The sequence below is a fragment of the Nelusetta ayraudi genome, unplaced genomic scaffold (genome assembly GCF_046127955.1).
Source record: "Nelusetta ayraudi isolate G7.1 ecotype Tasmania unplaced genomic scaffold, CSIRO-AGI_Nayr_v1 ptg000009l, whole genome shotgun sequence".
NCBI lineage: Eukaryota > Metazoa > Chordata > Actinopteri > Tetraodontiformes > Monacanthidae > Nelusetta > Nelusetta ayraudi.
Genome location: NW_027466059.1, coordinates 2,368,839 through 2,396,290, shown reverse-complemented (window position 1 = coordinate 2,396,290; position 27,452 = coordinate 2,368,839). Strand labels below are relative to the sequence as shown.

Genomic DNA, 27,452 nt, shown 5'->3' with positions numbered 1-27,452 from the left:
GGAATTTCGCCACGCATCTAAGAAAAAAACAAAATACAATGTGTTGCGGTGGGAAACGCTGAATGTTAGCAGAAATGACATTCTGGTCTATTTCAGGACGGAACGGCTTTTCAACACCTTTTCCTCGCGAACGTGCCGTCCTGTCTGATCCCCGCGCTGGGGCTGCAGGCACGCGGCTTCCGCACTCGAGCCGTCAGTCAACTCATCACGAGCAAACAAACCCGTGAAGTCACGTTATTTACAGTAAGGGGTGAGTTGGAGGGTCGGGGGAGGGGCTGGCGGGTGTGCCAATGATATTGTGACCGAGGGCCACATGAGCCCAGTTGTAACCAAGCACCAAGGTAATTGTAATCACTCCATACCACTGCTGCTGTGTAGCATTTGCATAGAACAGTGGCTCTCAACTCGCGGAGTCTCAGGACCCACATTTTCTTTCCTAATCATGAAGTCGCGACTCAAATGTATTCAACAGCACTCAAAACGCGAGCCCACTTCCTATAATACTAGTAAATAAAGTATTGTGTATATATATATATATATATATATATATATATATATATATATATATATATATACATATATATATATATATATATATATATATATATATATATATATATATATATATATATATATATATATATATATACATACATATATATATATATTTATATATACACACATATATATATATGTACACATATACATATATGTATATTACAATTATTGAATTGAATTGCTTGTCCTGCAAAATAAATGCCCAATATTCTATCCATCTATCTATCTATCTTGATATATATGAGTATATATTTTTTTATATTAAAATCTCTTTATTTGAAAAAAAAAAAAAAAAAAGGAAAACTACCCATGAAACTGGGACTCAATCAAAGCAGCACCGTGACCCAAAAGTGGGGTCGCGACCCACCAGTTGAGAAACGCTGACATAGATGGAAAAACAGACTTACGTGCATCATCTTCTCTGCGAAGCCTTTTCCTCTCGGTGGTCTCCGCAGCCAATGTTCTGCCTCCATCTAAACCCTCCTCCTCTGCCTCCTCTCCCCTCACATCAGCTGACCTCCTGCCCTCTGTCGCTACATCCATAAATCTCCTCTTTGCTCCACCTTCCTCTATGGCCTGCTGGTTCCAACCTCAGCAACCTTCCGCCATCGTCTAACGCGAGCCGGCCCTCTGACGTGCCACTGCCTGATCTCATGCCAGTGTCTCCCAAAAAGAGACGTTTTAATCTCTCTTTACCTCCACCTGCCTTTCAGTCAGTGTCCCTGGCTCTACGGCGTACAACGCCGCTGCCCTGGCCACTCTTTCACAATGCATGAAGCTCTGTGCTATTATCAGGTGAAAAAAATAAATAAATCCACAAATATCATTACTGCAAGCTATTATACGTTGTTAGGGGTTATTTGTGGGCATTTCTCAACTGCTTTTGTTATAATAAAAAAAAAAAATAAATAAAAAAAAAATCACAGCTGTTGTTGTTATGAGAACACTGGAATGTAATTCAGCACCTCAGAGTCCCATCTTTTCTGTGACAATCGCATGTTGTTCAGGTTCCGATGGGCTCTATAGTATACGTCCTTGACTTCAACACACATGTTTCAGGAATGCTATAGTTCAGGCTAGCTCATACCCTTTAGATTTATTTGTATAATTTATTATACGTGTTGCCTCTTCCCATTGTTTGAAGCCATTGAAAGTGAACCGAGAGATTCTGAGATTCTGCAGAAATGCAACAAAACATCTCCCTTTTGTTCCACCTCAAGTCTGCTAACCAAGTGAGGGGCTGTGAAGCTCCATAAAGCCGCTCTTTGCGGAATCCTGCACAACGGAGCCCGAGAAGCGAGACGTTTCCTCCGCCGTTGGCCTCATTCACCCCGATGATCTCGTGAAAATCTTAAACGAAAAGGTGGACGCAGCGGGGCCAGAGGTAAGCCAACCGAGGCGCGGGCTGACAGGAGATTCTTTAGCATAGTAAATGAGGACGAGCCGGAGAAGAAGAAGAAGAAGAAGAAGAAGAGGTGGAAGAGCCGCGTTGCATCAGCCTTCCTTCGGTATTTATTACAGCAGCCTTGAAACAGAAGGCCCATTGTTCTCACGCGAGCCACCGCTACATTGTTCGGCGCCTGGCGTCAACAAGCCCGTGTGCGAGGGCGCCGTACGGTACCTTGCTGTCCACGAGCAGGTTCCTGACGCACCCGGCAAAGTGCTTGTGCTGCAGCTGCGGGTACTCGTACGAGACGTTCTCGCTGACCCCTCCGAGCTGCAGGACATGACTTCCATTCAGATACCTGGGAGCAAAAAAAAAAGAAAAAAAACAGAAGCTCAGAACAAACGGGGGTCGTTTAGAAAAATAATAAGGCAAAAAAAGAGACAAGGATGTCGTGGGGTGAAATAATCTGTCGAAGCTGAATTTCTTGATCTTTGTAATGTTTTTTTTACTTTCTTTGATTATCTGCTTGATGGCCTTTTATTGCAGTTCTTTCCCTCCTCTTTTTATTGCAGATCGAATGATGTTGAAATTACTTATTTTCCCAGCAACAGCGTTGAAAAAGGGGGCGGGGGGGCGGGGGATCAGCAAAACAACTGTTTGATATTTTCAGCGCCGTTTGCACAAAGGGCATAAAACATGGCATGTTTTTCGTTGGGTTTAACGAGCCCTTTTTTTTAACGACTGCATCTAATGAGTTCAAACTGTGACTCAGTGATCACAGCAAACACTTAGGCAAAGCTTGTAAAATGTTTAGGTTACTGAAATAAATAACGCCGGGGCAGAGTCTGTATTTAAAATCACGACGCGGTTTAGCGGCGGCGGCGGCAGCGCGGCCCGCCGGACCCTGTGTGGGCGGAGCGGAGTGACTGGAACATTTTCCGGGGCGGAGGTGAGCTGGCAGCGTCAGGAATGAGGCGCGTGCAATTGGATCGATATTCATCTCCCTCCGGAGAGGACAGGGGAGAGAGCGCGTTGGGAAATGGAAAAACATCAAAGAACGGGAAGGAAAAATCAAGTGCATCTGTTTTTCCCCAGGCTGATCTCGTTAGTGGGCGTTGCAAACCACAAACAGAGACAAGTAGGATAAATGAGGAAGCTCTAATTGTTAACTATAATACACAATATGTATTTCTACTCATTAAAATCCCCTTGTGCTAAAAAAAAATTAAAAAAAAAAAAGTCCATCCTTTACGTCTTTCGCCTGGTCCACTTTTCACGAAAAGCACTTGTTGCTGGATACCATCCCTTTGTGATGTCACAGAGGGCACTAACATCTCATTGCTAGAATACAGGGCTCCCACAGCCAATGCTCTCTTGAACTCCTTGTTTGTGTTCATCAGCTCAAAGCAGGTCACGGGAGGCTTTAACCTCAAGGCTAATTATCATTAATACCGTTAATAGGATAATTAATGATTTGGGCTATCTGAAAATAGCAACAATATCAGACCTTTAAACAAATTTGGAACAATTAGAGGGATTCATTAAAAAGAATTGGCTCAATTAGGGATGAAAATGCCAAACAGCCTCTCGCTTCAGCCGCCTCCACCACGTCTGACTTTTGTAGTTTGCTGCCTTTTGTTTTTTCCCCCCCTTTTTTTTCTGACAGTTCAGCGAAGACGGACCAAAGGAGCCGACTCGGAAGCCTGACGAGCGGCTTTGAAAACAAAAAAACTTGCTCTCTGACTCGAGGAACTCGCACAACGCCAGCTCGGAAAATTCAGTTTGTGCCAGCGCTGCACCGGCAGGTCAGCGGGAGACAGGAAGTCAGGGAGGGCATCGTAAAAGTGCTGCGGCGTGTTTCGAAACGGAACAAAACTTTGAGAACAGATGGTAATGATTTCCTCTCAATCAGATTTTTTATACATATATTAAAAAAAAAAAAAAAAAAGGTTTCTGTCAGATTATTTTTTAAAAAATACATGTAATGTGAAATGAATGCATGAAGTTGAAACAGAGATTTATGAGGAACTTCAGGAGAAGAGTACTGATAATATAAAATCTTTATATTTATTTTAACATTCCGGCAGTGTTGAAACTTGTCAGAGACAAATTAACCCGGAGTTACTTCTCCGGTAATATCTTATTAAAATGACTATGTCTGGACGTCGGGTTTAACCAGGGCTGCGTACGTCCTCATCCCTTATTTAGAGCAACCGCCAGACGGTGTGATGCACGGTCGGCGCGCCGGCGAATAACAAACGGCGCCTCGCAGCCGTGTTTAAGATTGACTCCGCTCTCTATTTTTCACCTCCAGAACTTGGCGAACGCGCTGCCACAGTGACTGCTAACGCTGCCCTTCTACAATCAATAAAGACAACAAATCCTTGAAAGGTTAATTGATTGTGAGCCGGTGTAAAAGGCCAGCGAGATCTGAGGAGATTTTTCGCCGAGTTAATTTCTTCCATATTCAAACACAGCTCACGAAAAAGCAGCAGAGGGATCGGTCAACCAAGAAAAAAAAACTGATACGGCAAATTGTATCTTTGTTTTTTTGCTACGTTCATTCATTTATTTCTTTAAAATGATCCAGCTCGCCACCTGGTGGTGAGGCCCTCGTCTGTTTGTCTAATACAGGGTTGGGCTAATTTCTAGACTGATGGCCAACAATGGGTTCGAAAATTAGCCAGAGGGGCCGGAGCAGCAGCGGATGGATGCAGTGTGTTGGTGAGCCACCTCACAGGAGAAAAAAAAATATATCATAGGATGTGCAGAAAACATTTGCTTTAATGCCAACAGACGGGCCGTAGTCTGCTGCTAATTGCGCAAGAGAGACTGTTTGCGGGCCGTGAGCTCTACGAACGCGGCGTCACGCCCGGCGGAATTTGTTCCTTTATTTATCGCTATCGATCTTACTTGTCCCTGTTGGGTGTGACCCCTCGGATTTCGCAGGACGAGCGGTCCTCCGTCATCACCCAGGAGTCCACACCTTCTGTCTCCATGATGATGGCGCTGGAGCATCGATCGAGCGTGAAGCGCACCTCCTGTAAATCAGAGCGGGAGAGCCGGCGAGCGAGGCCGGGTCAATCTCGGCGGCGGTCGGAGCGCGGACGTGCGTGATCATCCCGCCGCGCCGACTCGGTTCTGTTCCTCGTTTCTCTCACCTTGCTGTTGCTCCTCACGTCCAGGCGATGCCAACGTCTGTCCGCAACCCCGATGTTGTTTGCGAGCTGGAGGACTAAAGTGCCCGAGCCGTGGTTCATTTTCAGACTGGGGGTCCCGCCGATCAGCTCTGGGAAAGAACACGGCCAACATGTCATTTTGATTTTTCTTTTTTTTTTTTTTTTTCTTTTCTCTTTGCTGTGAAGGTTTTGACTGCACTCAGAAGTTGTGGACGTAGCAGCTAACTGCACTCTGGCAGCGGCTGCCTGAATCAGTACCAGGGACAAACGAAAAGGTCTGCAAATGGAAGAGAAGTGAAGATTTCTCCTCCTCCTAAAACTCGCAAAAGGAATTAAAAAAAAAAAAGAAAAAGATGGCTGACAATGATTTCAAGAGCTGAGACGTGTTGATTTTTCGACGTCACTTTTCATCCAAGCCGCTGACACACAAAATGGCAGTCGGAGGGCGTTTTTCAGTCAGAGCAGTCTGACAAACTTTCGTGATGCCGTTGGTGTCAGCCGTTCTGATCAATAAAGAGTTTTTCCTACATTGCTGCCAACTGAAAAGACAAGAAACATTTGCTCTCGAACCTCTTGTTTGCATTCCAAAGGCCTGAGGTTCAGATGATGCCAGAATGTGCACTGGCTGCTTCGTCAAAGGGAACTTGACTATTATGGATTTATCTTTTTTTTTTTTTTTTTTTAACATATAAGTTTTCTTTGGCTTTGCATTGTGGATGTTTGCACCTCTACAACTGAACAATAACATCCCCCTCCCTCCCCCCATAAAATGCACACATCTAATTACGGTCATTCCTGGATGTCTCTTTTAATCGTATCCCAGCCATAAAAAAGTTAAAACAAAAGTAAAACAATTAAAAATTCAGTGAACACCCAATGAGTGGAGCGCTGCAGGTAGCCGCCGCCGCCGCTACAGGAGACACTGAGTCGGTGGACTGGTCTCCCACTGTGAACTTCCAACCAATTTAGTTCCTGTTTATATCTTCCACCGGGCGCAGCATCCAATCCAGCGCCATGCACGCAGACTTTCTTTCTCCAGCTCTGCCGAAGCTGCTATTTATTTCCTGGCCCCCCTGTCTGAATTTTGCACGTCATCGGAATCGCATGACTGCAAGCAAGCTATACAGGGCGTCGCACTGCGCTGACGACCGCTAATCAGCATATAAAAAGATGTTTCAGATCCAAAAATGGAAGCTTTGGTGTTCGGCGTTTGACTTGCGCAAACAAGCGAAGACGTACAGACAAGGTCAAGAAAAATCCAGAGGGGGAGGCTGTGAAAAAGAAAATCAGGCGAGATGGAGATAACAAGTTCACGCAGGCTGGAATATAACCCTGGAGACATGTGAACTGCTCTCATCTCCAGGCAGACACGGAATATGAAACGGGAGAATGTCAACGCACTCGCGCGCTGGAAGGTTACAGGAAACCTGAATGGCACCAGACAAAAGGCGATGGGATATAATTACACATTGCATGTGAGATTGAAAATCAAAGTTAATTAAAGGGTCGACTGACCCGCATTACTGGTCGCAGAGAGCTGTGAGCTCATCCAGGCCACTTTTGGACAGAGACGCTGCCAGATTCGAATGGATGTGCTGCGTGCGTGTGTATTTGCTCGATATTGATATAATGATACAAACTCCACCAATAAAACTGAGTTAAATGTTGCCACGTCAGTCTTGCGGAAGACAAACGTCTGGAATATTAAAAGAGGTTCAGGATCAGCAAGTGGTCAGATGAGCATGTACATTTTCCGTGTCGCAGACAGATGGAAACGGTGTAAATAATTAATAACAACTATGGCATAGAATCGATCAGACGCCTATAAGGTGACATCACTTCCATATCCTGATATTTCAGTAACAGTTTGAGATTGAGTAATCATCCGATAAAATACTTCTCTGTCTTTCAATGTTTTTTCACGACTCGTTAGGAGACAGAAATTTTAAATAATTGAATTTGAATAGCAACGCATCTGTCAGAGGCTTTCTCTCCATGGCTCAGTAGATAATGTTCCGAGTCCCACCAGTGGGCCCAACTTCACCTTAGCACTTATCCTTGCCAATGAAAAGCCTCATTATTATCCTGTAGCCGCAACTATAGAAAATAGGAGGCACCGCCGCGACTTAGACGTCAATTCATTCAGCAAGAAAATTACCATTTATTTAAGGAGTTATCATCCACTGGTTCTAATGTGGATCATTAAAGTAATGAGGATATTTGCTTTTAGGTCCCAGCTCACTTTGATGCACACAAATATTAGTCCGAAGCGAAGGGAATGAAACAGCATCACCCTAAGGGCCTGGTAACACTTTTATTGCAGTGCTTCACTCCGAGCATTCAAGTTCAGGCTTTGGTTTGAACAGGCAGCCCTGGTGATGTATCACCGAGGGGACACTGGGTGTCCCTACGCTCCAGCAGTCGGCTCCGGTACAAACTGCCTCTGACACTGCAGCGGAGGAAGTCTAGCACTTGCAAAAAATGGCTGGATGGAACGCTCACGTCCCTCAGCAGAGTACAACCACGGGCAAATTCTGCCTCCTGTATCTGATTAGCTTCAACCCCAGCGATTAAAGCCACAAAATTAGGGTCCGAGTTTCAGTGGGAACGACGGCCGGGGGCCTCGTGGGACGCATCTAATTACCCGGATTCAAGTCATTTACCGATGGCTATGAAGTCCTCTGCGTCCCCCGGCAGCAGAGTGGCCAGCGGCCCGGCGTACAACAGCAGCCCGTCGTCCTCCTCCGTCAGAAACTCCAGCGAAAGATGGCTATCAAAACACGGCCTGATGGGGGGAAGCCAGGCATAGCCGTTGCCGAGGAAACGGAGCCTCGTCTGCTGGCAGTCCGGCCCATCAAACTGCGGGGAGCAGTGGCACCTGTAGCACCGTGGAACAAAGGAGACAGGCGGGAAAATTGTTGGTAAAACACAAGAGAGGGGGAAGCAATCGGTGTCACTCACGGTCAGAGCCGTCACGCCAGTCCAGTCTCTGGGAGTGCGTGCGGCGGCTTTTAGCTGCGCCGTTGCCAACTCCACAGCAATTAATAAATGCAGCTTTGGGCTGTCCTAAAGTCATGATTACAATTTTATTTACATATGACCAATTATTTTTTTTTATACAAAAAAGTTCTGGGTTTTATGTTTCATTCAATTTTTTTTAGAAAAGTATATCAAAATATAATCAAATGAATTTAATTACATTGCTTCGGTAAAGTATTTGAAATAGTAAAGTATCACATATTCAAATGGGCAAAGTAATCTTCTCATCACTCATTGTAATGGACGTTGTAAGCGAGAAGAATGGCGTCATGGGAGAGACAAATCAATATGTTAACAACCTCAAAATAACTTGCTTCAGAGAGAAAAGAGACACTCTGGAAGCAACTTTTTTTTCTTCTTAAACCTGGTTTGGTTTTTTAACCTTGTTTTACAGTCCACTTTGAAGTCTACAATAAGTGACAAGTCAAAGTACCATGTGAGTAATTACAACCATAGTAAATGAGAACAAAGTACGCCTAATCATTTTAACTGTAATATTTGAAACATATACCAGTCAATGATTAAAAAAAAAAAAAAAAAAAAAAAATGTTGCTTGTTTGTTTGCTTTTCGTTTTGCACACTAGCTTGCTAGGAGGGAGGGGTTGCTACGGAAGGGACGCAGGTAAGAGGCACGCTACGTGGTTTCACATCAAAAGTCGCCAAAAGTCTTCGACAGCACCAGAGAAAGGCGCTGGAGGGCTCCGAATACCATAACGTCGCTTAAGTTGGCGACACTGGACTGTTAGCAGCGGCCGGACGTGACGCCCGTGTTGATTGGGCGCCGGCAGAGTTGGTTTTCCATTAAGGCGGCAGTGGCACTGTGTCCGCCCTCAAACCGGGAATCGCTTCATCAATCAATTGTTAGCATTAGCCGCCAAGACGCGAATTTTCGGCTTGACTTTGCATCAATTAAGCCGCTAGCGCGGCGGCGTCGCTCCGGCCAGCGCTCCCCCCCCCCTCCGTCACGGCCGCAGCACCTCGCAGAATCCTCCTCCTTGACACCTCACATCTGCGTTGTTAGGAGATAATTAATTCCATTTCGCTCACTTTCCCCCTCGCACCCGGACTCTGCCGCTGGTTTCCTTGACTTCCTCCACTTCCTCTCCCTGCGTTCGTAATCCGCGCAAATCACTTGCTTCTTGTAGTTATAAATGTAATTTGGAGCTCGAGCGTTCGGAATGGAATGAAGGAGTGGTGTGTGTGTGTGTGTGTGTGTGTGTGTGCGTGTGTGTGTGTGTGTGTGTGTGTGTGCTGGGCTGTCCGTTATTTACGCGAGTTAACGCAAAGCGAGGGGATGAATGCAAAGGTGGAACCAAACTGGGTGTATGTATCACTGCAGTGGCGTGGACAGAAGGGGCCGGTTGATCTCATCCTGTCCCCCTCCACTGCAGGCGTGTGAGACAAGCTGGCTTTGCTGATAATGTCAAAGCCATCTATTTTCATGCAGTGTCTGAGGAAAGCTGTGTGCACCGAGGCTGCTAGGGGCTCGGTGCACCACTGTTTATTCTGCAGAGGGCCAACGCATGTCAGGAATACTGATCCATAAGACGGGCACGTAAAAAAAAAAAAAAAAGAAAGAAAGAAGAAGTGTGGCCGCACGCATGCAAGCATGCATGCATGTATGCATGCGTATGCGCACACCACTCGGAGAAAGACTCCAGCGCTCTGTTTGATGTGGCTCCGCCGAGCGACGCAAATTCAAACCCCTGAGATGGGCGGGGTGGTATTTCCTCTCACGTCTGACTGGCAATATCTGATCAGCGGCTGACTGGACGAGGCCTGTTAGGGCTCCTACCGCGGCAGACTGAAGTGAATAAATATGAAGGATGGATTCTTTGTTGTCGCCTCGTTACCACATGCGATGGCACAAACAGAACATGCGGTGGAGATAGTGGTGTTGCCGAGCACGGGGTAGGGAGTGGTGGTGGTGGTGGTGGTGGGTTGGGGGGGGGGCTTTTCCTGCTGAGTGCGGATCATCCGCCGTCGAGACAATTTAAAAAGATAAAAGTGGAGTTGTGTTCTATCCTCTCCCAGCAGAGAATGCATTTGGCCAACTTGCCTGCTCATGTAAATGGCATTAAATGAGATTTTGAGAAGTTGTGAGCACAGAGGGGGGGCAGAGTTGTGCTAATCCCTTTGCCCTATATTTATTTAATCTGGGCATTAGTGCGCGCATGGAATGAAATATGTGCCTTTTCTTCTGTCACAGGCCAACACGGGGGAACCCACGTATGCTCTGCCTCTTTATTATTGACTAAAAATATTAATCAGTATTAGGAGCTTATATGTTGAGCGCTGAGCCATGACTTTGGTACACGGACCGTGTTTGTTATATACCGACCGGCTTAGTGCGCTATAGACTAACACATTTATATCCAGCAAAGTTAAGTCAGAGAGATTGTTGCTTAATAATCTTGACAAGGTGCCACCAGTTGTTACATCACATGTGAAGCACAAGTGCCCTTAAATCAGAAAGCAGCAGGCTTTCCAATCTGCATTCATCTCAACACACAAGCCGAGAAGCTGAAGATAACGGCGAGGGTCGAGTCGCAGGTGAAGGAGGCTTTTCTTCAATTGGAGAGACTTTTTTTTTTTTTTCTTTCGAATGCTTGGCTTGTTTTGTTCAGTCATTGTGACTCATTGAGCAGTGTGGTTGCAATCAGAGTGAATCAATGTAATGGCTCTATGATGTGAAGTAAAGTTAGTCTCGGAATTACGGAATTACACATTATTTGTTTAAGTTAGTTTTAAGCATTTGCATAAATGTGAAAAAATATATGAGGACATTATTCTTCATAAAGTTAATGTACATGGATTATTCTGAATTAATGCATGTATGAGTTTCCCAGTGAACTATCACAAACAAACAAGTATGTTTACTACTCTGTGAGTGACAGATTCTAATTGCATTGGGAGAAATACTACTACTACTACACTGCAGTACTTCATGGTCGAAGAACACTTTATGGCAGCACAGACTTTAATTTGAATCCAATCTTGCACCTTTCAAGCTAGCGTGGACTGCATGAAATGAACCGGTGTCGCAGTTTCAGCCCTGAAGGTAGTACATGTGCACTATTCTGTCCAGTTAACATGTCAAGGTAAAAAAAAAAAAAGAAGTCTTGCAGCTAGTGCAACCCCTCACCCACCCCCCCCCCCCTGGCCTTTTTTCTATTTTGTTTCTCAGCCTCTCAGCTGCGCCCACTGCCTGCCTGCAGACGTGCGTCTCACCTGTAGCCATTGTGCGTGTCGATGCAGGTCCCTCCGTTCAGGCAGGGGTTGGTGGGGTAGGAGGAGCACACGTGGTGGCCGAGCTCCCTGGCGGCGCAGCCGCACACCGCCGAGGACGTCACCTCCACCGACACCAGGGACAGAGCGCCCGAGTCCACCAGGGTCGGCGCGTCGCCGACGCTCAGCTGCGTGTAGCAGCCGCCCGACCTCTTGCAGTCGGTGCGCGTGCACTCGTCCACCTGCACCTGGCTCACATTCAGGCGCAGCTGCGTCTGGAGCTTCAAGGTAGGGGGAGAAAAGATGGAGGGCTGTCAGGGAAAGATGTTTAGTGCCACAGTGGAGAGTGCAAGATTCTGTCACCCCACCGACGGCGTTGCGAAGATCACTTTGAAAATGTAATCGGTTACAATTACAAGTTACTCCATTGAAAATGCAATGGAAGTGCAACTACAGTATTTCAATTACCAATTGCATTGGATTAAATTGTGATTACTTTACTGAATTTTGAATAAATGTTCTCGACTGTTTAGACATGACAGTGTTAAGCTTTCAGCAGTAGTCAAAACAACGACAAAAATAACATTCAAAACAAGGTCAAACTTCAGTACCTCTTCTTACTGCGACATCATTCTGAGATACAAAATCAGGGCAGCATAACGTATTTTTTAAATCAGCAAAATTAATCACATTTCTGCAAAGATATGAATGCTCCACCAACCATTTAACATTACGTTTAGCACTCAATGAGGCCCATTGAAAATGTATTTTTTTTCATTGAATTTTTTCAGATGTTATTAAAATTGTAATCATGAATAATTCCACAAGTGACTGTCATTGAATTAGACATTTTTCAAGTAATGCAACTGATTACATTTATCTTTATTTTGTAATTAAATTACATGACATTGCGTATAATAAAACACTGTCCACTGATCACATGTCGACGATGCGCGATTTACATAAACACTCTTAATATTCTATAACTGGCTGTCATTAAAGCAGGAAGTCGTTAACCAGGAATGACGGCGCAATCGAAATGGGACGGCGTCCCAGCAAAGGGAAGCAATTTGAGGGAGGAGAGATAACGTGGCGATATTAATGGCGGAGACAAAGAGACATGACAGGGCCGGCCAGCAAATAGACAGAAAGTTGTAGTGAAAATAACAGGGCAGATAAAACGGCGTTATCTCTCCCCCTCAAGCTCCCAAGTGTATCACTTGATAGATGAGCAGCGATCGCTATCTCGCACACTTGATGGCTCACATACCTCCTTTTTATGTGCGGAGAGGACAGCGTGCAGCTTCTCCGGGCGCATGTAGCCGTTATCGGTTAGCACGTAGAAATGGACGTCCACCGTCCTCTCCCCGCGGTCGGCGATGCCGAAAATGTTGACGCTGCTCGTCCTGACGGACAGGAACGCAGACAGGAAGTCCCACAACGTCTCCAGCCGACTCTTCCCCTCAGCGCGCGAGTCGATAAACTCTCCCGCTGTACTGCCTACGGGAGACAAGGAGAGCGGGCCGCTTGTGCAATGAGATTTGGCTGATTGTCGGCGACAACTAACAGAAGTGATCAAAGTCGAACGCGTTCCCGCTCTTGTTTTTCCCGCACTCGCTCAGGAATCAGCTCTCCGTGTGTGTATCAGCCCCCTCAAAGAAAGTGAAATGAAAGTTGCGATGCAGCCAGGCAATAGGTAAAATCATTTGTTAGTGTTTTTTTCCAGAGAAGAAAGGGTGACGGTCTCTTGAAAAATTGCCTTCTAAAATAGAAGACGATTGATTCTCAGTTGTGCCGCCACCTCATACAACCCAGAGACTGAGAGCAGTCATCTTTAATCTCCCAAAATGATAATGACTGGGAGTCAGAGGCATCCATAAAAATGTTTGACTGTGTTGGCTGAATGGCTTTTGAAATGTCAAGGACTTTACCAGATACTTCCAAATTGACCTTTCTAGTTCTGATTAGCTGTGGAAGATGGACGAGGGGAGGGGGAAAAAAAAAAAAACGTCATGCAAACCTCTAAGTGTTAAAATAAAATATCAAGAAGGAAACTATTAAGAAGCCCCGTGTGCTTGTTTTTACTGTGTCTGAAATATCAAGTAATGCAAATGTATTTTTTTCTTTATTATTTTGCCTGGCAGCCTATTATTTCAGCACTAACTGGATTGACATTCTGACAGTCAGAGAATAAAAAGTGCCACTTAAGTCTTGTGGCAGACGCAGTTTCTTCCGACATCAGCCGCACAAAGGAATTAAGTGGCGGCAGCGGTGGGGGGGGCGGGGGCGGGTGGACGGACAAAGAGCCCGCCTTTTTACGTGTGGTGTCGACGAACAAACTGCTTCACTTGACATCATTTTGCGTCGCGGTTCACGGGGTTCGAGTCGAGCCCGAGTCCCGGCAGCTGCCGGTCACTCGTGGAAAATTAACTAAGAGCTCGAGCTGCCAGCTGTGAGTTGGGTGTTAAACGTTACCGGTCAGACGCAGCGAGGCAGACGTCAGGATGGCCTTTTCTTCCAGATCCCTGACGTGAACTCTGACCCCAGAGATCACATCGGGCCAGACCCCATCAGATACGCCGACCCGCAGCCAGTAGCTGCCCGGCGGAGTGTCCTGTCGCAGGGTCAGCTCCCCCGAGCTCTGATTCACACTGAAGTATCTGAGGAGAGCACGGAAGCTATTAAGCAGGAGAAAGGGAGTCTGGCGGAGTGACAATACAGGGGCCGACAAACAGGCCCCCTTTTTTTTTTTGGTATGGAACTTGGTTGAGTTAGGCCAAAAAACAAAAGTTTGGACTTGACAAAGAGAAGGGGTAAACACACTGGACAAAGTGCTTCGGTTAGCAACTGCAGTAACTGGATCAAAATACACTTTGCAACGGAACAAATAGGAAAGAAATAACACCGAGATGAATAAAGCAGCAAATTCTTTGGCTCCTACACAGCTTGATGGTTGTCATGGTAACTGTTGGAATTCGTTACATGAATAAAACAAAACAAAACAAAAAAAAATTCAATTGGTATTTCTAATCTGATCTTGCGGGCAAAACTGCTGCCGAGCGGCAACACAAGTTCCCCGACGGAGACAGACAGCCAGACTTTTGCTCGTTACGTCCACCGAAACACCATCCAGGTGAGTGGAGATCACTTAGTTAGATTAAACCTGATTGCATTTTCCAAAATGGCCATCACTGTTGACAGGCCTGATTAGGTTTCCTTTGGAAAGTACAGGCTGATATTACAGGCCCAGGAAATGGATCAAAGATGAGGAGATGTGCCTCTCGGGCATATTCCGGGTCGGGGAAAGGATCAGGCCTATGGTGGGAGAAACACGGTCCTCGTCCTCTTTCATTTTTCACACTTGGCACTTCTGCCGCTTCTGCCTCGCCTTGGCACTTGCAGATGTGCACATTTTTGAGATCAGCACGTTTTCCAGTGGGCCAAAAAGCAAAGGAATAGGAAAGACGACGCTATATACATGTTTAACAGGGAGCTCTTACTTGGCCGCACTCGTCTCCAGAGTGTAGGTCTTGTTGTCCCAGTCATCAGGATCTGGGGCATATACCTTCCCCAGAGCAGCGTTCGCCATCCTTCCTGTTTGAGGCAAGCACGCACACACACACACACACAACACATAACACACGCACACGCCCGCACATTACTTTCGTCTGGACTGAATCTGCTGATGCCAACAGTTATCTTTTTGTCCCCCTCTTCTCCTTATCTTGCATTCTTGTGTTCTGTTCTACTTATTATGCTCGTAACTGGTGGAGGCCCACTGCTGGAATGAATAGGCTCTCTCGGTGCTCCACTTCAGAGAGCGTGGAGCTTAAGGAAGCAGGAGCTATCTCAGTGTGGATTATGTTATTATCGACCTGCAATGGCGGAGCCCTGCAGCTGGGTAAACAATGGCCGCCTGGGTGAAGGGACGCGGCGCTCCTTGTTTTTCACAATTACCAAAGCTGCCGTTCGGTTGAGAGGCGTGATCAAGCTACCTTGCCGAAAATATTCAACAAACACGGAGGCGGGCACAAACTGAGAAAAGAAAAAGGGAAGAATCATGATCGCTATCAAAATGTGATTTATGGACGAGCTCAAGGCAGAGGGTTGGCGAGGGAGCAATGTGCCACGGGCTTGGAAGGGGGATTTAACAATGGTATTACCACAATGCAACGCTGTCGGAATGTAAAAAAGGTCTGGAGCGCAATTATGAATTCCAGACTACGGTGGAGCAGGTATGAAAGTGAAGGCTTTCTCGGCCGTTTCATTCAAGCACCGCCTGAAGTCAGGAACTGTGTGTGTGGAGAGCAAAATGAACCCCCCCCCCCCACCTCCCCCCACCCCCTCCCCCCGAACGAGCGACTCACCCTTGCGGCCATGCACGTACACGTCCTTCTCTCCCGCCTGGTGAGCGTTGTCGTTCAGGTCGCCAATGGTGATGGTGAGCACGCTGGTGGACGTCCTGGGCGGGTGGCCGCTGTCGCTGGCGACCACGGGCAAGCGGAAGAGGCCCTGCCGCTCCCGGTCGAAGCGCCGCAGGGAGGTGAGCGTGGCCGAGCCGTTGCCGTGGTCCTGCAGGTGGAAGTCGTCGTTGTAGAGCGGCGGCAGGGAGAGGGTAAACGGTGGCCCGTGCTCCGGCGAGTCCCGGTCCACCACGTGGAGCAGCGACGAGCTGCCGTTGAGCCAGACTACCTGCGGCGCCGGGCCGTTCTCCCACAGCAGCGGTGCGTAAGGCGCCTCCAGCTCGGGCCCGTTGTCATTGACGTCCAGCAGTCGGAAGCTGATGGTGACGCTGCCGCTCAGCGCTGGGGAGCCTCTATCTGTCGCCACAACGACCAGCTCGTAACCAGCAACCGTTTCCCTATCCAGGGGCCGGGCCACCGTCACCACGCCAGCCCGGCTCACCGCAAAATGCCCGTGCGGGTCGGATTCGGGCAGAACGCTGTACAGAACTTCCCCGTTTGGGCCCGAGTCGGAATCGTTGGCCACCACTTGGACCACGCTGGTGCCCACCGCCGTGTCCTCGGGCAGCGGTGGCAGAAAGAGGGAGGTGGGTGAGAACGCAGGGGCGTTGTCGTTCTCGTCCTCCACCTGCACCAGGCACTGGATGAGGCTGGAGAAGTCCGAGTCCTCCACCTTGACGGTGAGGTTGAACCACTGCTCTGCCGGGTTCTCAAAGTCCATCTTCCTCTTCAGTCGCAGGGTGCCCGCCTGCTGCTGCCTGTGGCTCACCATGTAGAACTGCTGCTCGGGGTCCCCAGCGACCACGCTGAAGGTCAGCTGACCGAAGGCGCCGGCGTCAGGGTCGACGGCCCTCAGCTCCAGAACGGGAGCGTCCTCGCCAGCGCTCTCGGGCACCCGGGCGCCGCACCGGTCCTCGACGAACTTTGGAACGTGGTCGTTGACGTCCGTGACCACAACGGTGACAGTGGCCGTGCCCGTCATGCCGCCGCCATCCCGGGCCTCTACCACCACGTGGTGGCGGTCGGCCACCTCCCGGTCCAAACCCTCGGCCGCCACCGACACGGTGCCGGTGCTCGAGTCAATGGTGAAAAGCTCCTGCCTGTTGGTGCTCAGCGCGTTCCGGGTGATGCGGTAGGCGAGGATGGCGTTCTGGCCCACGGCCGCATCGTCCAGGTCCACCGCCATCATCTCCGACACGAACGTGCCAGCGGGGGAGTTCTCGGCCACACTGCTGTGGCAGTTGTCGGGCCCGCAGGCGAAGGCGGGCGCGTTGTCGTTGATGTCCCACACGTTGATGATGACGTCGGTGAAGCCCGTCAGGCCTTCGCCCTCCTCGTCCGTGGCCATGACCACGAAGCGCCAGACGGCCCGCTCCTCCCTGTCCATTGTGCGCTGGGCGTACATCTCGCCAGTCATGTCATTGATGACAAAGTGCGTCTCCGCCCCCTGGCCGTGGATGGAGTATCGTATGGCGCCCTGGTCGGCGTCTTTGTCCGGGTCGGTGGCCGTCACCTGCAGGGATGAAGACGGCTCCTTGAGAAAAACGCAACTTTCATCCCTCGGAGCCAAACCGCCAACTTCCTGCTTCCTCTCATCTCTCCATAGCTGTCAGACACGCTCCTCCTTGCTGTTGGATATTTTTTTTGACAGCCTATTTAAGCGCGCGCACTTTTCCCTGACCGCCTCAATTAAAGCAATGAGCTCTGATCAGGAATGCCTCTCACATCTGGGCCCGTGTGATCTGACGAATCTCAGTGCCGAGTCTTCCCTGGCACACGATCCCCCTCACGGCTAGAGTTTAACGATCAGAGCATGTGCGGATACGGACAAATAACATGATACCTTGAGGAAGTGTAAACAAGCAAATCCACACACCCGTGGGAGCACCTTCGGACTGGATGAAATGAAATGCTGAAAGAGGTAATTGCAGGCCTGCGGAGTCGTCGTGTCGAACCTCTCACCTGTAGCACAAACACAGGCGACCCGTCGAGCTCCTCCGTCACGGATCCGTAGTACTCGTTCATGGAGAACACCGGCGCCTCGTCGTTCTTGTTGACCACGGTCACCACCACGGCCGCGTAGTCCTCCCACTTCCCGTCCGAGGCCAGCACCAGGAGCTTGTATCGCTTCTGCTGCTCGTAGTCCAGCGGCTGGGCGATAAAGATTGTCCCCACCTCGGGCTCGATGTCGAAGACGCCGCCTTTATTGCCGGACGTGATCTGGTAGCGCAGCTTAGCGTTTGCTCCTGTGGCAGGGAGTGAGGAGGGGGCGTGGACACAGAACACGGAGGCGCAGATTAAGTTAATTAAAAACGGTACCATGGCAAAAGGTCACAGAAATCTGGAGGTCTGAAACAAGCGCAGTTGTATTTTGGGAGATTTCCTCCAATGTCCCACCGGCCGCTTGGCTCGCTCTGGGCCGCGGCGCTACCGTTCCGCCGCCGACAGAAGAGAGTAACCACGAGGGTGCTCCACCTCATTTCCTTCGAGGCCCGCGCATTAGTAAGTTTTCAACTATCCCTTTCTTGTTTTGATTACTTAATTAAGTGGAAAGTTTGTACATCGTTTCCCCGGCTTTAATCAGATACTAATTAAGAAAGGAGTTGCAGGAAAAGGGAGAAGCGGAGCACAAGGGCCAAAAGCAGCGTACTGTAAAGCACTTCTTGCTTGTAGCCTTTGGGGAATTATTTCCTTTTCTTCTTCTTTTATTTTCCTTTTTAGGGCTGAGAGAAGGTTGGAAGCTGTGTTGCTCAGTCAGGGAGAAGTCTATATCTAAACTTATCTACCGTCTCTCTGTGGACACCACCCTCTTTAAAACAGATAAAATAAATCTCCTGGAATGAACAGTCTTTGCCTTCAATCATCCTGTTGGTTGGTTTATAGACGCTGCAATCCCATGTAAATACACTAATCTTCACTATTAACACAGCCACGGCTGACAAAGTGCCCCCCGCCCCCTCCTTGCGTCCCCCCTCCCCCGCTGCCTCCCGCAGGGATCTGGCGAGCTTATAACAGCCGAGCTCCGGGGTGGAGTTTTTTTAAACAAGACAGATTGAACAGAGCCACTCAGACGCAAGTGCAATAATAGTATTGCAACTTTAATGTCGGGGATTGCCGCTAAAGCGCGGCTATTCATCATTAGTGCCGCAGCCTGGCCTAAGCCGCGCCCCCGCTCGCCATAAATACTTGATTAACGGACCTAAACATGCCTGATAAAAGGATCGCAGGCTAGCGCTGTACAGAGGATGAGCAACTGCTTGATTGGTTAAATCCCTCCCACCTACTGTGTGGGAGCGTGTCACTCTTTTTGGAACATATGTGCTGCAGTGCATTACCAGCTCTCAAATGGCTCTGTCTAAATCCAGCACAGCACATGATTGAAGCAAAGGCGCAGGCCAGATTGGGAGGAAAAACGGGCAGGAAAAAAAGCAAGAGAAAACCCCCCCCCCCCCCCCCCCCCCCAGGGTCAGTTTTACGCAAATTGAAAGAAAGGCTGGCCATCTTGCCAAAAGGAAAAGGTGCATACTTGGCAAGCGGCGAACCACTGGCGAGCAGACTGACGGGCCAATACTGATGGGAATATTTCTGTTATTTTGAGGAAGAAGGAAAAAAAAAAAAAAAAGAGCCTGGCAAGAAAGAAACAAAACCTGGAAACTGCTGTGATGTTTCAAAGGGACTCGCACAAACTTTTCAGAACGTTCCGCACGTCTGGCTCCTCTCAACTTTATTTCTAGGAAGCCTCATCAGTGGAATTTTGCGCGGGACCTCCCGAGTCGGCTGCCTCATCAAGCAGTACCTTCATCCTCGTCATTGGCGCTAACGGTGACAACAGTCAGGCCCACATCTGCATTCTCGTCCACGCCGACTTCATACAGGCGCTGAGCGAAGACCGGCTTGTTGTCGTTGACGTCGCTGATGAAAACCCTCACATACGCTGTGTCTGCAGGAATGACAGCGCGGGACAAGATTAAATGACACAGTGCGCACTCGCACTCGCGCATAACACACACACACACACACACACACACACACACACACACACACACACACACACACTTCAGCCTTACGCTGCGCCGAGCGAATCCTCCCTCCATCTGTTTATTGATTCCACAATTCACTGTCAACTGTTTAGTTGGGAAAGAGGCACTTAACCCAACACAATGTGCCTCATTGACACTGAAAGCTGGGCAAAAAATTGGAGGGGAAAAAAAAAAACAGTTCTTGCAAAAATGTGCAGTAGATTGCATAAATTATTCATTTTGCCAAGGCGTTTATTGTTTCAGCAGGAGGAACTGCTTACAAGAGAAAGAGTAACAGTAATGGGGCTGAACCTCCTCAACGCTCGGTTTTCTTTTGTGGAGTCTTGATAAAAAAAAAACAAAAAAAACAACGCTCCTCTGGGGATGGTTAAATATTTATAAGATGACAAGTGTTCAGTTGTGTTCCCGTGCCATCCTCATTACGCCCATTCTTTGTTTTGTTTTTTCTCCTATAGTTGGATGGAGCAGATTATCTGCTCACACAATACACGGATGACACTGTCGGCGCGAGCGCGGCTGCAGCCGACTTGACGAGGGTCGGCGGGTGTTGGGCGTTATTTCCCCAACTTGTACCTCCTCCTCCTACTTGCCTCCTCCCTCCCTCCGCTCGTCCCAGCGGTGGTGACGCGGCGAGGCAGGTAATGTTTGCAAAGGAGATGAGCCCTTCTGGAAGTGGGAGATTCGTGGCGCGAGACACGGCTAAGACTCATTGCAAATGCTAAGCAGCCCCGGCAACTCGGGAGAGACGGCTTTACCGCTCCAAAACATCACCTTTACCACTAATACCTCCCTTTGCAAACATTTGCAAAAGACCTGCTGCTGAATACTAAAGTCACATTACTTCACTCCGCACACAGGCTGGGGGTTTGAGGGGCTGACAAAATGTCACTGGGAGAATACGGCAAACAAACAAATATTGAATCACAGAAACAAAGAGTGGGAGTAGAGAGAGAGAGAGAGAGAGAGAGAGAGAGAGAGAGAGAGAGAGAGAAAGCGTCTGACACAAAATAATAAAGAAAACGAAATGAGGTGAAAAAGTGAGTAACAGAGACTTCTGGAGCTCGCTCTACTTGGAGGAGAGTGGAGGCTGTCTGGTCATGGCTGTGGAATAAATCAAATTAAGATTCATTAAGTCAGTCCCAAAGGTGTAAATGAATGTAATGTCATGCCAGTGCAGTCTGTTTAAAACACAGCGCACACAGAGAGACGGCTCCTCACAGATGGGTTTTCGGTTTTAGCCCGTGGGCTCGTAGGGGGAATAGCAGCACCGCGTCTTTACCAATGGGACGCGGCAGCAGAGCAGAGGTCGCCTCAAAGTTAGCTGGCATCCCTTCAAACTGCACTATTATTATTTCCTCCATAGTTCACATCTTTGTCCTGAGATAATGATTTTTGAGCAGCTCGGGGGAAATAATAATGAAATAAAAATCCCATCTGATTGCACTTCCTCCAGTCGCTCTCACCGGAAGAAGACAAAGAGGGCATGTTTTTTTTATATAATTGCATCCCTCCTTATTGGCATGAAACATGATGTGGATCTAATGAGGTCGACGACCTCCCTGACCTGAGTTGGGCTGCTTGTTTTTGCCAGGTCGCGCCGACTCCTGTCCATCTTCAGACTGAACCTCCAGCAAATAGGAGCTCCGAGCCTCCCGGTCGAACACCGCTTCCGTGTGTATGATCCCCAGCTGCGGGTCAATCCGGAACAGACTGTGGTCTCCGCTGCTGTCACTTAGCAGCGAGTAGGTGATCTGCAAGTCCCGGGGAAATTCAGGAAGAAAAAAAAAAAAAGACAACGTTTCCTCAAGCAATTATTCCCAGAAATAGCAAGAATAGAAAAGAAAAAAAAACACGTGGCTGAAAATGGCAGATATTCCCCGTCGTATTACCGCAGTCTGTTTTCGTTTCAGTCAACATCAGATCAATACTTTATCACAGCGACCTTGTCACAGTCAGACACGCGCGCGCCGTGCTAAAGATCCCAGGACCACCTGACAGCGCTTTGACAACTCTGCCACTGAAGTCGGCGCGGCAGGCGGGACTGTGATGCGACGCGACACAATTCTTCTCCCGGAGTGACATGTGCTCGCGTCGCTCCCGACCGGCGCCGGCGCAGACAACAAAATAACCACCAACCTCTCCGTTGAGCCCCAGATCTTTGTCGTGGGCAGACACTTGGAGAACCGACGTCCCGATCTGCGCCCCTTCCGTCACCGAGGCCTCGTAGATGGAGGAGGTGAAAAACGGCACGTTGTCGTTGACGTCTTGGGAGAGGATCGGGGAAGGGGAAGGAGGGATTTAGCAGCAATTGATAGCAAGTCCATTTCCAGACAGTAATTAGGTCATAAATTTCTCCGTCCTAAAGTCGGGAGTCTCACTAACTCTGTGCGCATTAAAGATTTAGTGGTTTGATTTTCTAAACAGAGGGGGGGGGGGGAGAAAACAAAACAGCTCATTTAGCTTGAGGATCTCGGCGTGGAAGCACCAGTTGAACATGCAGTTGAAGATAATTAAGTGATGCCTCTATAGAGGCCACTGGGCTTTTCATACGTCAGACAAAGTAATTAGTTCTCTGTTCAACACATATATTATATTATATTATATTAACACAACAAGGCGCCTGAGTCTAGCCCAAACTGTGGAGCGTATTCCATTTAATTTGTTGTGGCATTTTAATTCAATTGTCCAGAACATACAGTGAGAGTCATTTCACATTGCGTTTGCCGAACACATTACAGTGTAAACAAGCGCTTTAAAAATATACACACATAACCGAGAGATTGCTAAAATATTCCCTGTATGGTTGTGTCAAGGAAACACATTAAAGAGCAGAAGAGGCAGTTTGAACGGGCAGCAGAAACCCCACCTGTGACGTTGATATAAACGGTGGTGAAGGCGGCGAGGGGCACCGCCGCCACGTTCTGCGCTCGAACCCGAAGGTAGAAGAAGGCAGTGGTCTCGTAGTCCAGCGGCTCGGACACCAGAATGGACGCCGAGCCGTCCTCGCGGTTCGGGGAGAGGTAGAAACGGACGGGCATGTTGGTCTCGGGCACCATGCCGTCCTCCAGGTTGTAGGTCACCCTGGGGTCGCCCAGCTGGGAGGTCGCCTTGATTGTCTGGAGGGATGACAGAAGTTGACGACAGCGACGTACAGTAGTTTCCCATCGGGTTCTAAAGGTTTCCCACAGTGCTCGCAATGCTAAACGTGCAGCCCAAAACCAGGCTTGCCTTTCGTGCAGTGGTCCTCAAAGAGGAAGAGCTAGTACATAACATAACAGTCAATAAACGAAAGCTGCTCCACGACAAAAACATTTTCATTTTCTTGCTTTTCTGTGGACTCCCACTTCACAGCGGATATTTGCTACAGTGGGAAACGTTGCGGAATGTAAGTACATCACATGCTTTTTTTTTTTTTTTTGTCTCCGACCATTTTGAATCCTAGTTTTAATGCGGAATACACTCAATTTAATAGGAGGGACTCCCCCAGTGATTATAGCACAAGTTGCATTAAAAGTTGGGTAAACTCGGGCAAACCTTTAGAATGATCGATTAAGTGCCGGCAGTTCAGAGTCCCTCGCTGTTGTCTTAAGCCTTGAAATAAGCCTGAACTTAAAGTGAATCCCCCCGTGCAGACCTGAATCAACCAGCCCTACACATTGACAGCTACGCTTTTTCTACATTACAGCGCGAGCAGAGATGACATTTTGATGGGACGTAATAAGCCTGGAGACATTACACTTGCTAAGCACAAGCAATTTAGTGTCAGCTTCTTCTCACTTACGGCCTCAAATTAAAACACGCATCGCGGATATTTCAACCCACTGACGAAAGGGAAAAAGTGTGTTTTGGGCGTGACAGGGGGGGGGGAGAGACAAAGAGTCTAAACAACACCGTGACTAAGAGGAGACGTGCGAGCAAGCGCGCAATCATCCAATCTAATTACGGCAAATCAAAGCGGCTGCAGACAGACAAAGAGCCGAGCTTTGCCTCGGATACGGCGAACAGGAACAAAGTTGGAAGCAACAACTCACCACTATGGGCGTGTCCCTGGCCGTGTTCTCCGGCACGACGACGCTGTAGCTCTCCTTCTCCCACTCGGGCGGCTGGTTCTTCACGTTGGTGATGGTGACCGCCAGCTCCACCGAGGTGCTCCTGTTCCCGCCGTCCGTCGCTATGACCTCACGGGTGATGTAGGTTCTCTGCGAACAGTCGAAACCAGTCGGCCCTTTTAAAAACCGCCATCTTAGCGTACGGCTCCGGGTTTTGTTTTGTTTTTTCCGCGAGGAAATGATTGAACATCTGGAAGATAATGTAAAAGGTCGCACCGATATATGGCTGAAAGTGTTCCCACATTGTCGTATTGAAAAGGAAAAGCATGACTCAGACACGTCTGGGCCATGCATTTACAGTTGAGAGCAAGCTAAAAGTAGCTCTAAAGCACAGCCAGTCATTCAATCCGCTATTGAAGCACACTATATGTGGTAAATATTCTGTGTGTTCCCACAGCTAATGGGCACCGGGGGGGAAAGAAAATCATTACACAAAAAGCATCATCCTGCTGAAATTGGACAAATTTTCACTCTGTGTAGGCAGATGAAATCCAGCCAGTCGGTGCAGTGCTGAGGTTTGAAAAGACTTCCCCATTATCAGGCAGATCAGCTAAGGATCAGCTGACTGGCAATAATGACTTCCAGTTCCTGCCTGAACGTTAACTTTGTACGAACTCCAATGAGGAAGTCGCTTAATTAAAAAGAAAAAAAGGAGGCAGCAGTGTCAGCCTTACAAAACATTTATGCAGCCGTAATATACGTGCTCTTTTTTTTTATAAGTAAATATGGCAAAGAGAAGTGTTTCATCATTCAGACATTCATGAACGAGTTTATTTAAAGGTAAGGTTAAGTTGTGTTTATTTGATAAAGTTTTATAAACAGAACAGCTTCTATGATAAATCAGAGCCACAAGTCAGAGGGTGTATGTGTATGTATGTATGTATGTATGTATGTGTATATACATGTATACATATATATATATATATATATATATATATGTATATATATATATATATATATATATATATATATATACACATGTATATATATATATATATATATATATATATATATGTATATACATATATATATATATATATATATATATATACATACATATATATGCAATTTCACCGACATCCCACACTTTTCTTTTCACCTAGAGAGAAAAAATATTTAGCAAGCTTCGAGTAAATCTTTTTCTTAATGGAAAAACTGCTCAAATAAGAGTTCATTTGTTGGGCTGGAACAATTTAACTATCAGCTTCATTATTCTATTATTGTCAAGCATGGCTTAGCGACTCCTCTATTGTACCGCAGTAGCCAGATGAAAAGAAATCACACTTAACCTCAGAATTACATTTTCTCCTCCTGGGACAATCCAATTAGCGTTTGTGAACAAGTACAACTCTTTTCCCCCTCAATGCTTTATAACAGTGGACAGAGATTGCAATCTGTGAAGCTAATGCGGGCCCAGCAGCTGCTGCTTTTATAATAAATGATTTTATAAAAAAAAAACGATTGGCTCACTGTGCTAACATCCAGTGGTGGCTTAAAATTAAATTTGCAACAACGGCGGCAGATCTGAACCAGAAAATAGCTGTAAAATACCCCGGACGTGGTCACAAGCTCTTTAATATGCTTCACTTTGCATGGCTGTACAGGAGGGTTTCACTCCGACGACGCGGCGTGATGAAATGTCTCAAGGCTGTGTTTCTCAAAGTTTGGTCAAAGAATCCTAAAGGGTCCTTAGAGAGGGTTTTTGGGGGGTCTCAAACACAGCAGGGGATTAAACCTCCTCCTTGTAGAGTCCACACTAATTAGACAACGGCAGAGTTTGGCTGACTGCTTTAGCAAGGCATGGACCAGTGTGTGTGTGTGTGTGCGTGTGCGTGTGCGTGATAAAAAAAAAAAAAGAAATCCAGGCAAATCCAGATATTCAAATTCCCACTCATGAGTGATGTTCTGTATCCGTGTTGCAGCCAGAGTGTTAGTGGATGTTTGTTGGCAAGTCCTCAGAGAAAATTCCTCGTCGACTGTCTTTGATTTGAGGTAGAAAAAAAAATTAAAACTGCTGTTTTTTTTGTTTTTTTTAGTAAACAAACCAGTCCAGCGTGTGTTTAGACTTATTGATTGCAAATAACTCAATCTTGCAGATTTTACATGTCGGCCAGATTCCGGATCCAATTAGCTTCTCTCTGTGGGTGGGAGGGAACGATTCCAAATCGCTGTGGGAAAAAAAAAAAAAAAAAAAAATCCAAGACGGCCGAACCAACCACAAGTTGAAAACAATGGCTGCTGCTAATGAGATTAGCATGGATGCTTCATTAGTGCTTTGTTCAACAACACAGCGCTACGCCCTTGGCGACATAGAGGCGAAACGTGGCTAATGTCTCACAGCAGCAGAAGCGGAAAAGCTAAACGCTCCACCTGGATGTGGCAGAAGCTTCTGATTGCTATTTCTTCTCCCTTTTTGTTTTTACTTGAGCGATAACACAACAGGTTGTCTTGCTCCCCCATCTCCATAAAACCAGCGGGGAGCTACCTACCTAGCTAAAAAGGGGAACTTGTGGGCGTGACAGCGCGGTGAGTCAATTTATGCACGATATCGTTAATCTGTTGCTCACTTTCATTCATGTCCCGCTAAAAGCTGAACCAGCGGCTCTGTGTGGCGCCTACTGCGAAGATGGGGAATTGCCGATCTTTGCCCTTAACTCTGTTTTTTTTACTTTGATCAAAAACTGTGACGGGGAAATCAAAGTAGCGCAGTGTGGGAGACAACCCGGCAACGTTTAACATTTAATGAGGAGCTCTTACAGTCTTGGTTACAGCGTCAAGAAAGCGGGAGGATTCAAAAAGCTCCGCCTCCCCCTGAAACCACCTTTTTAAATATGCAGAGGCTTTTGTTCTGCAAGGTTTGGGGCTTAACAATCTCAATTTTGCATGAGGTCAGGAGCAGGATTTCGAGAGACTTCTAACACCGGCGCACCCAAAAAAGAAAAAGTGCGCCTGAATAATAAATGTCTGATAAATGGCTCTGTGGTGCTGTATCAAATTCCTCAACATAAGCACAAAATTTACATTTGAGGAGTGACACGGGGAAACAGGAGGAGGGTAAAAAGATGGAAGTGTATCCATCCATACAAAATGTATAAGAGCTAAAGCTATGACTCAATATATCTCTTGAAGCCTCAAACCTCTTGAAACTAAAGACCTTTGGAAAATTACCCAGGGGACCATCCCTCCATATAGATGTACATGGGTCGGGAGAAAAAAAAATCATAATAAAGGGGGCTGGGATTCATACTTGGCTAAGCTTCGCTGCCGGCCATTATGAATCCAAATATATTGTAGCCAGGGTCATATTTCTCCACCGCACGCTTGGAGCTTTTACCCGCTGCGGCCTGTCTCACACATCATTTCAAAGAAGCATTTGAGCGGCTGCATCCCAAGAAGCATTAGCTTGTTGCAGGAAGACATTTCTCTGGGCCGCCTTCAAACACTATTGG

General features: G+C 47.5%; 1 protein-coding gene across 1 annotated transcript in view; it reads right to left on the bottom strand.

The window, feature by feature from the left end:
• The window catches only part of LOC142884005 (neural-cadherin-like), a 107,186-nt gene that overhangs the window by 23,320 nt on the left and 56,414 nt on the right, over window positions 1-27,452 (bottom strand). The window contains exons 12-26 of the mRNA XM_076019399.1: window positions 23,926-24,093; window positions 22,761-23,010; window positions 22,031-22,158; window positions 21,459-21,645; window positions 19,651-19,794; window positions 17,817-18,100; window positions 15,759-17,367; window positions 14,892-14,985; window positions 13,867-14,051; window positions 12,662-12,891; window positions 11,395-11,672; window positions 7,788-8,002; window positions 5,107-5,234; window positions 4,859-4,986; window positions 2,180-2,303 (exon numbers count right to left, since the gene is read on the bottom strand). Coding sequence (XP_075875514.1) covers window positions 2,180-2,303; window positions 4,859-4,986; window positions 5,107-5,234; window positions 7,788-8,002; window positions 11,395-11,672; window positions 12,662-12,891; window positions 13,867-14,051; window positions 14,892-14,985; window positions 15,759-17,367; window positions 17,817-18,100; window positions 19,651-19,794; window positions 21,459-21,645; window positions 22,031-22,158; window positions 22,761-23,010; window positions 23,926-24,093 — 4,152 coding nt within the window. The remainder of the gene's footprint in view (window positions 1-2,179; window positions 2,304-4,858; window positions 4,987-5,106; window positions 5,235-7,787; window positions 8,003-11,394; window positions 11,673-12,661; window positions 12,892-13,866; window positions 14,052-14,891; window positions 14,986-15,758; window positions 17,368-17,816; window positions 18,101-19,650; window positions 19,795-21,458; window positions 21,646-22,030; window positions 22,159-22,760; window positions 23,011-23,925; window positions 24,094-27,452) is intronic.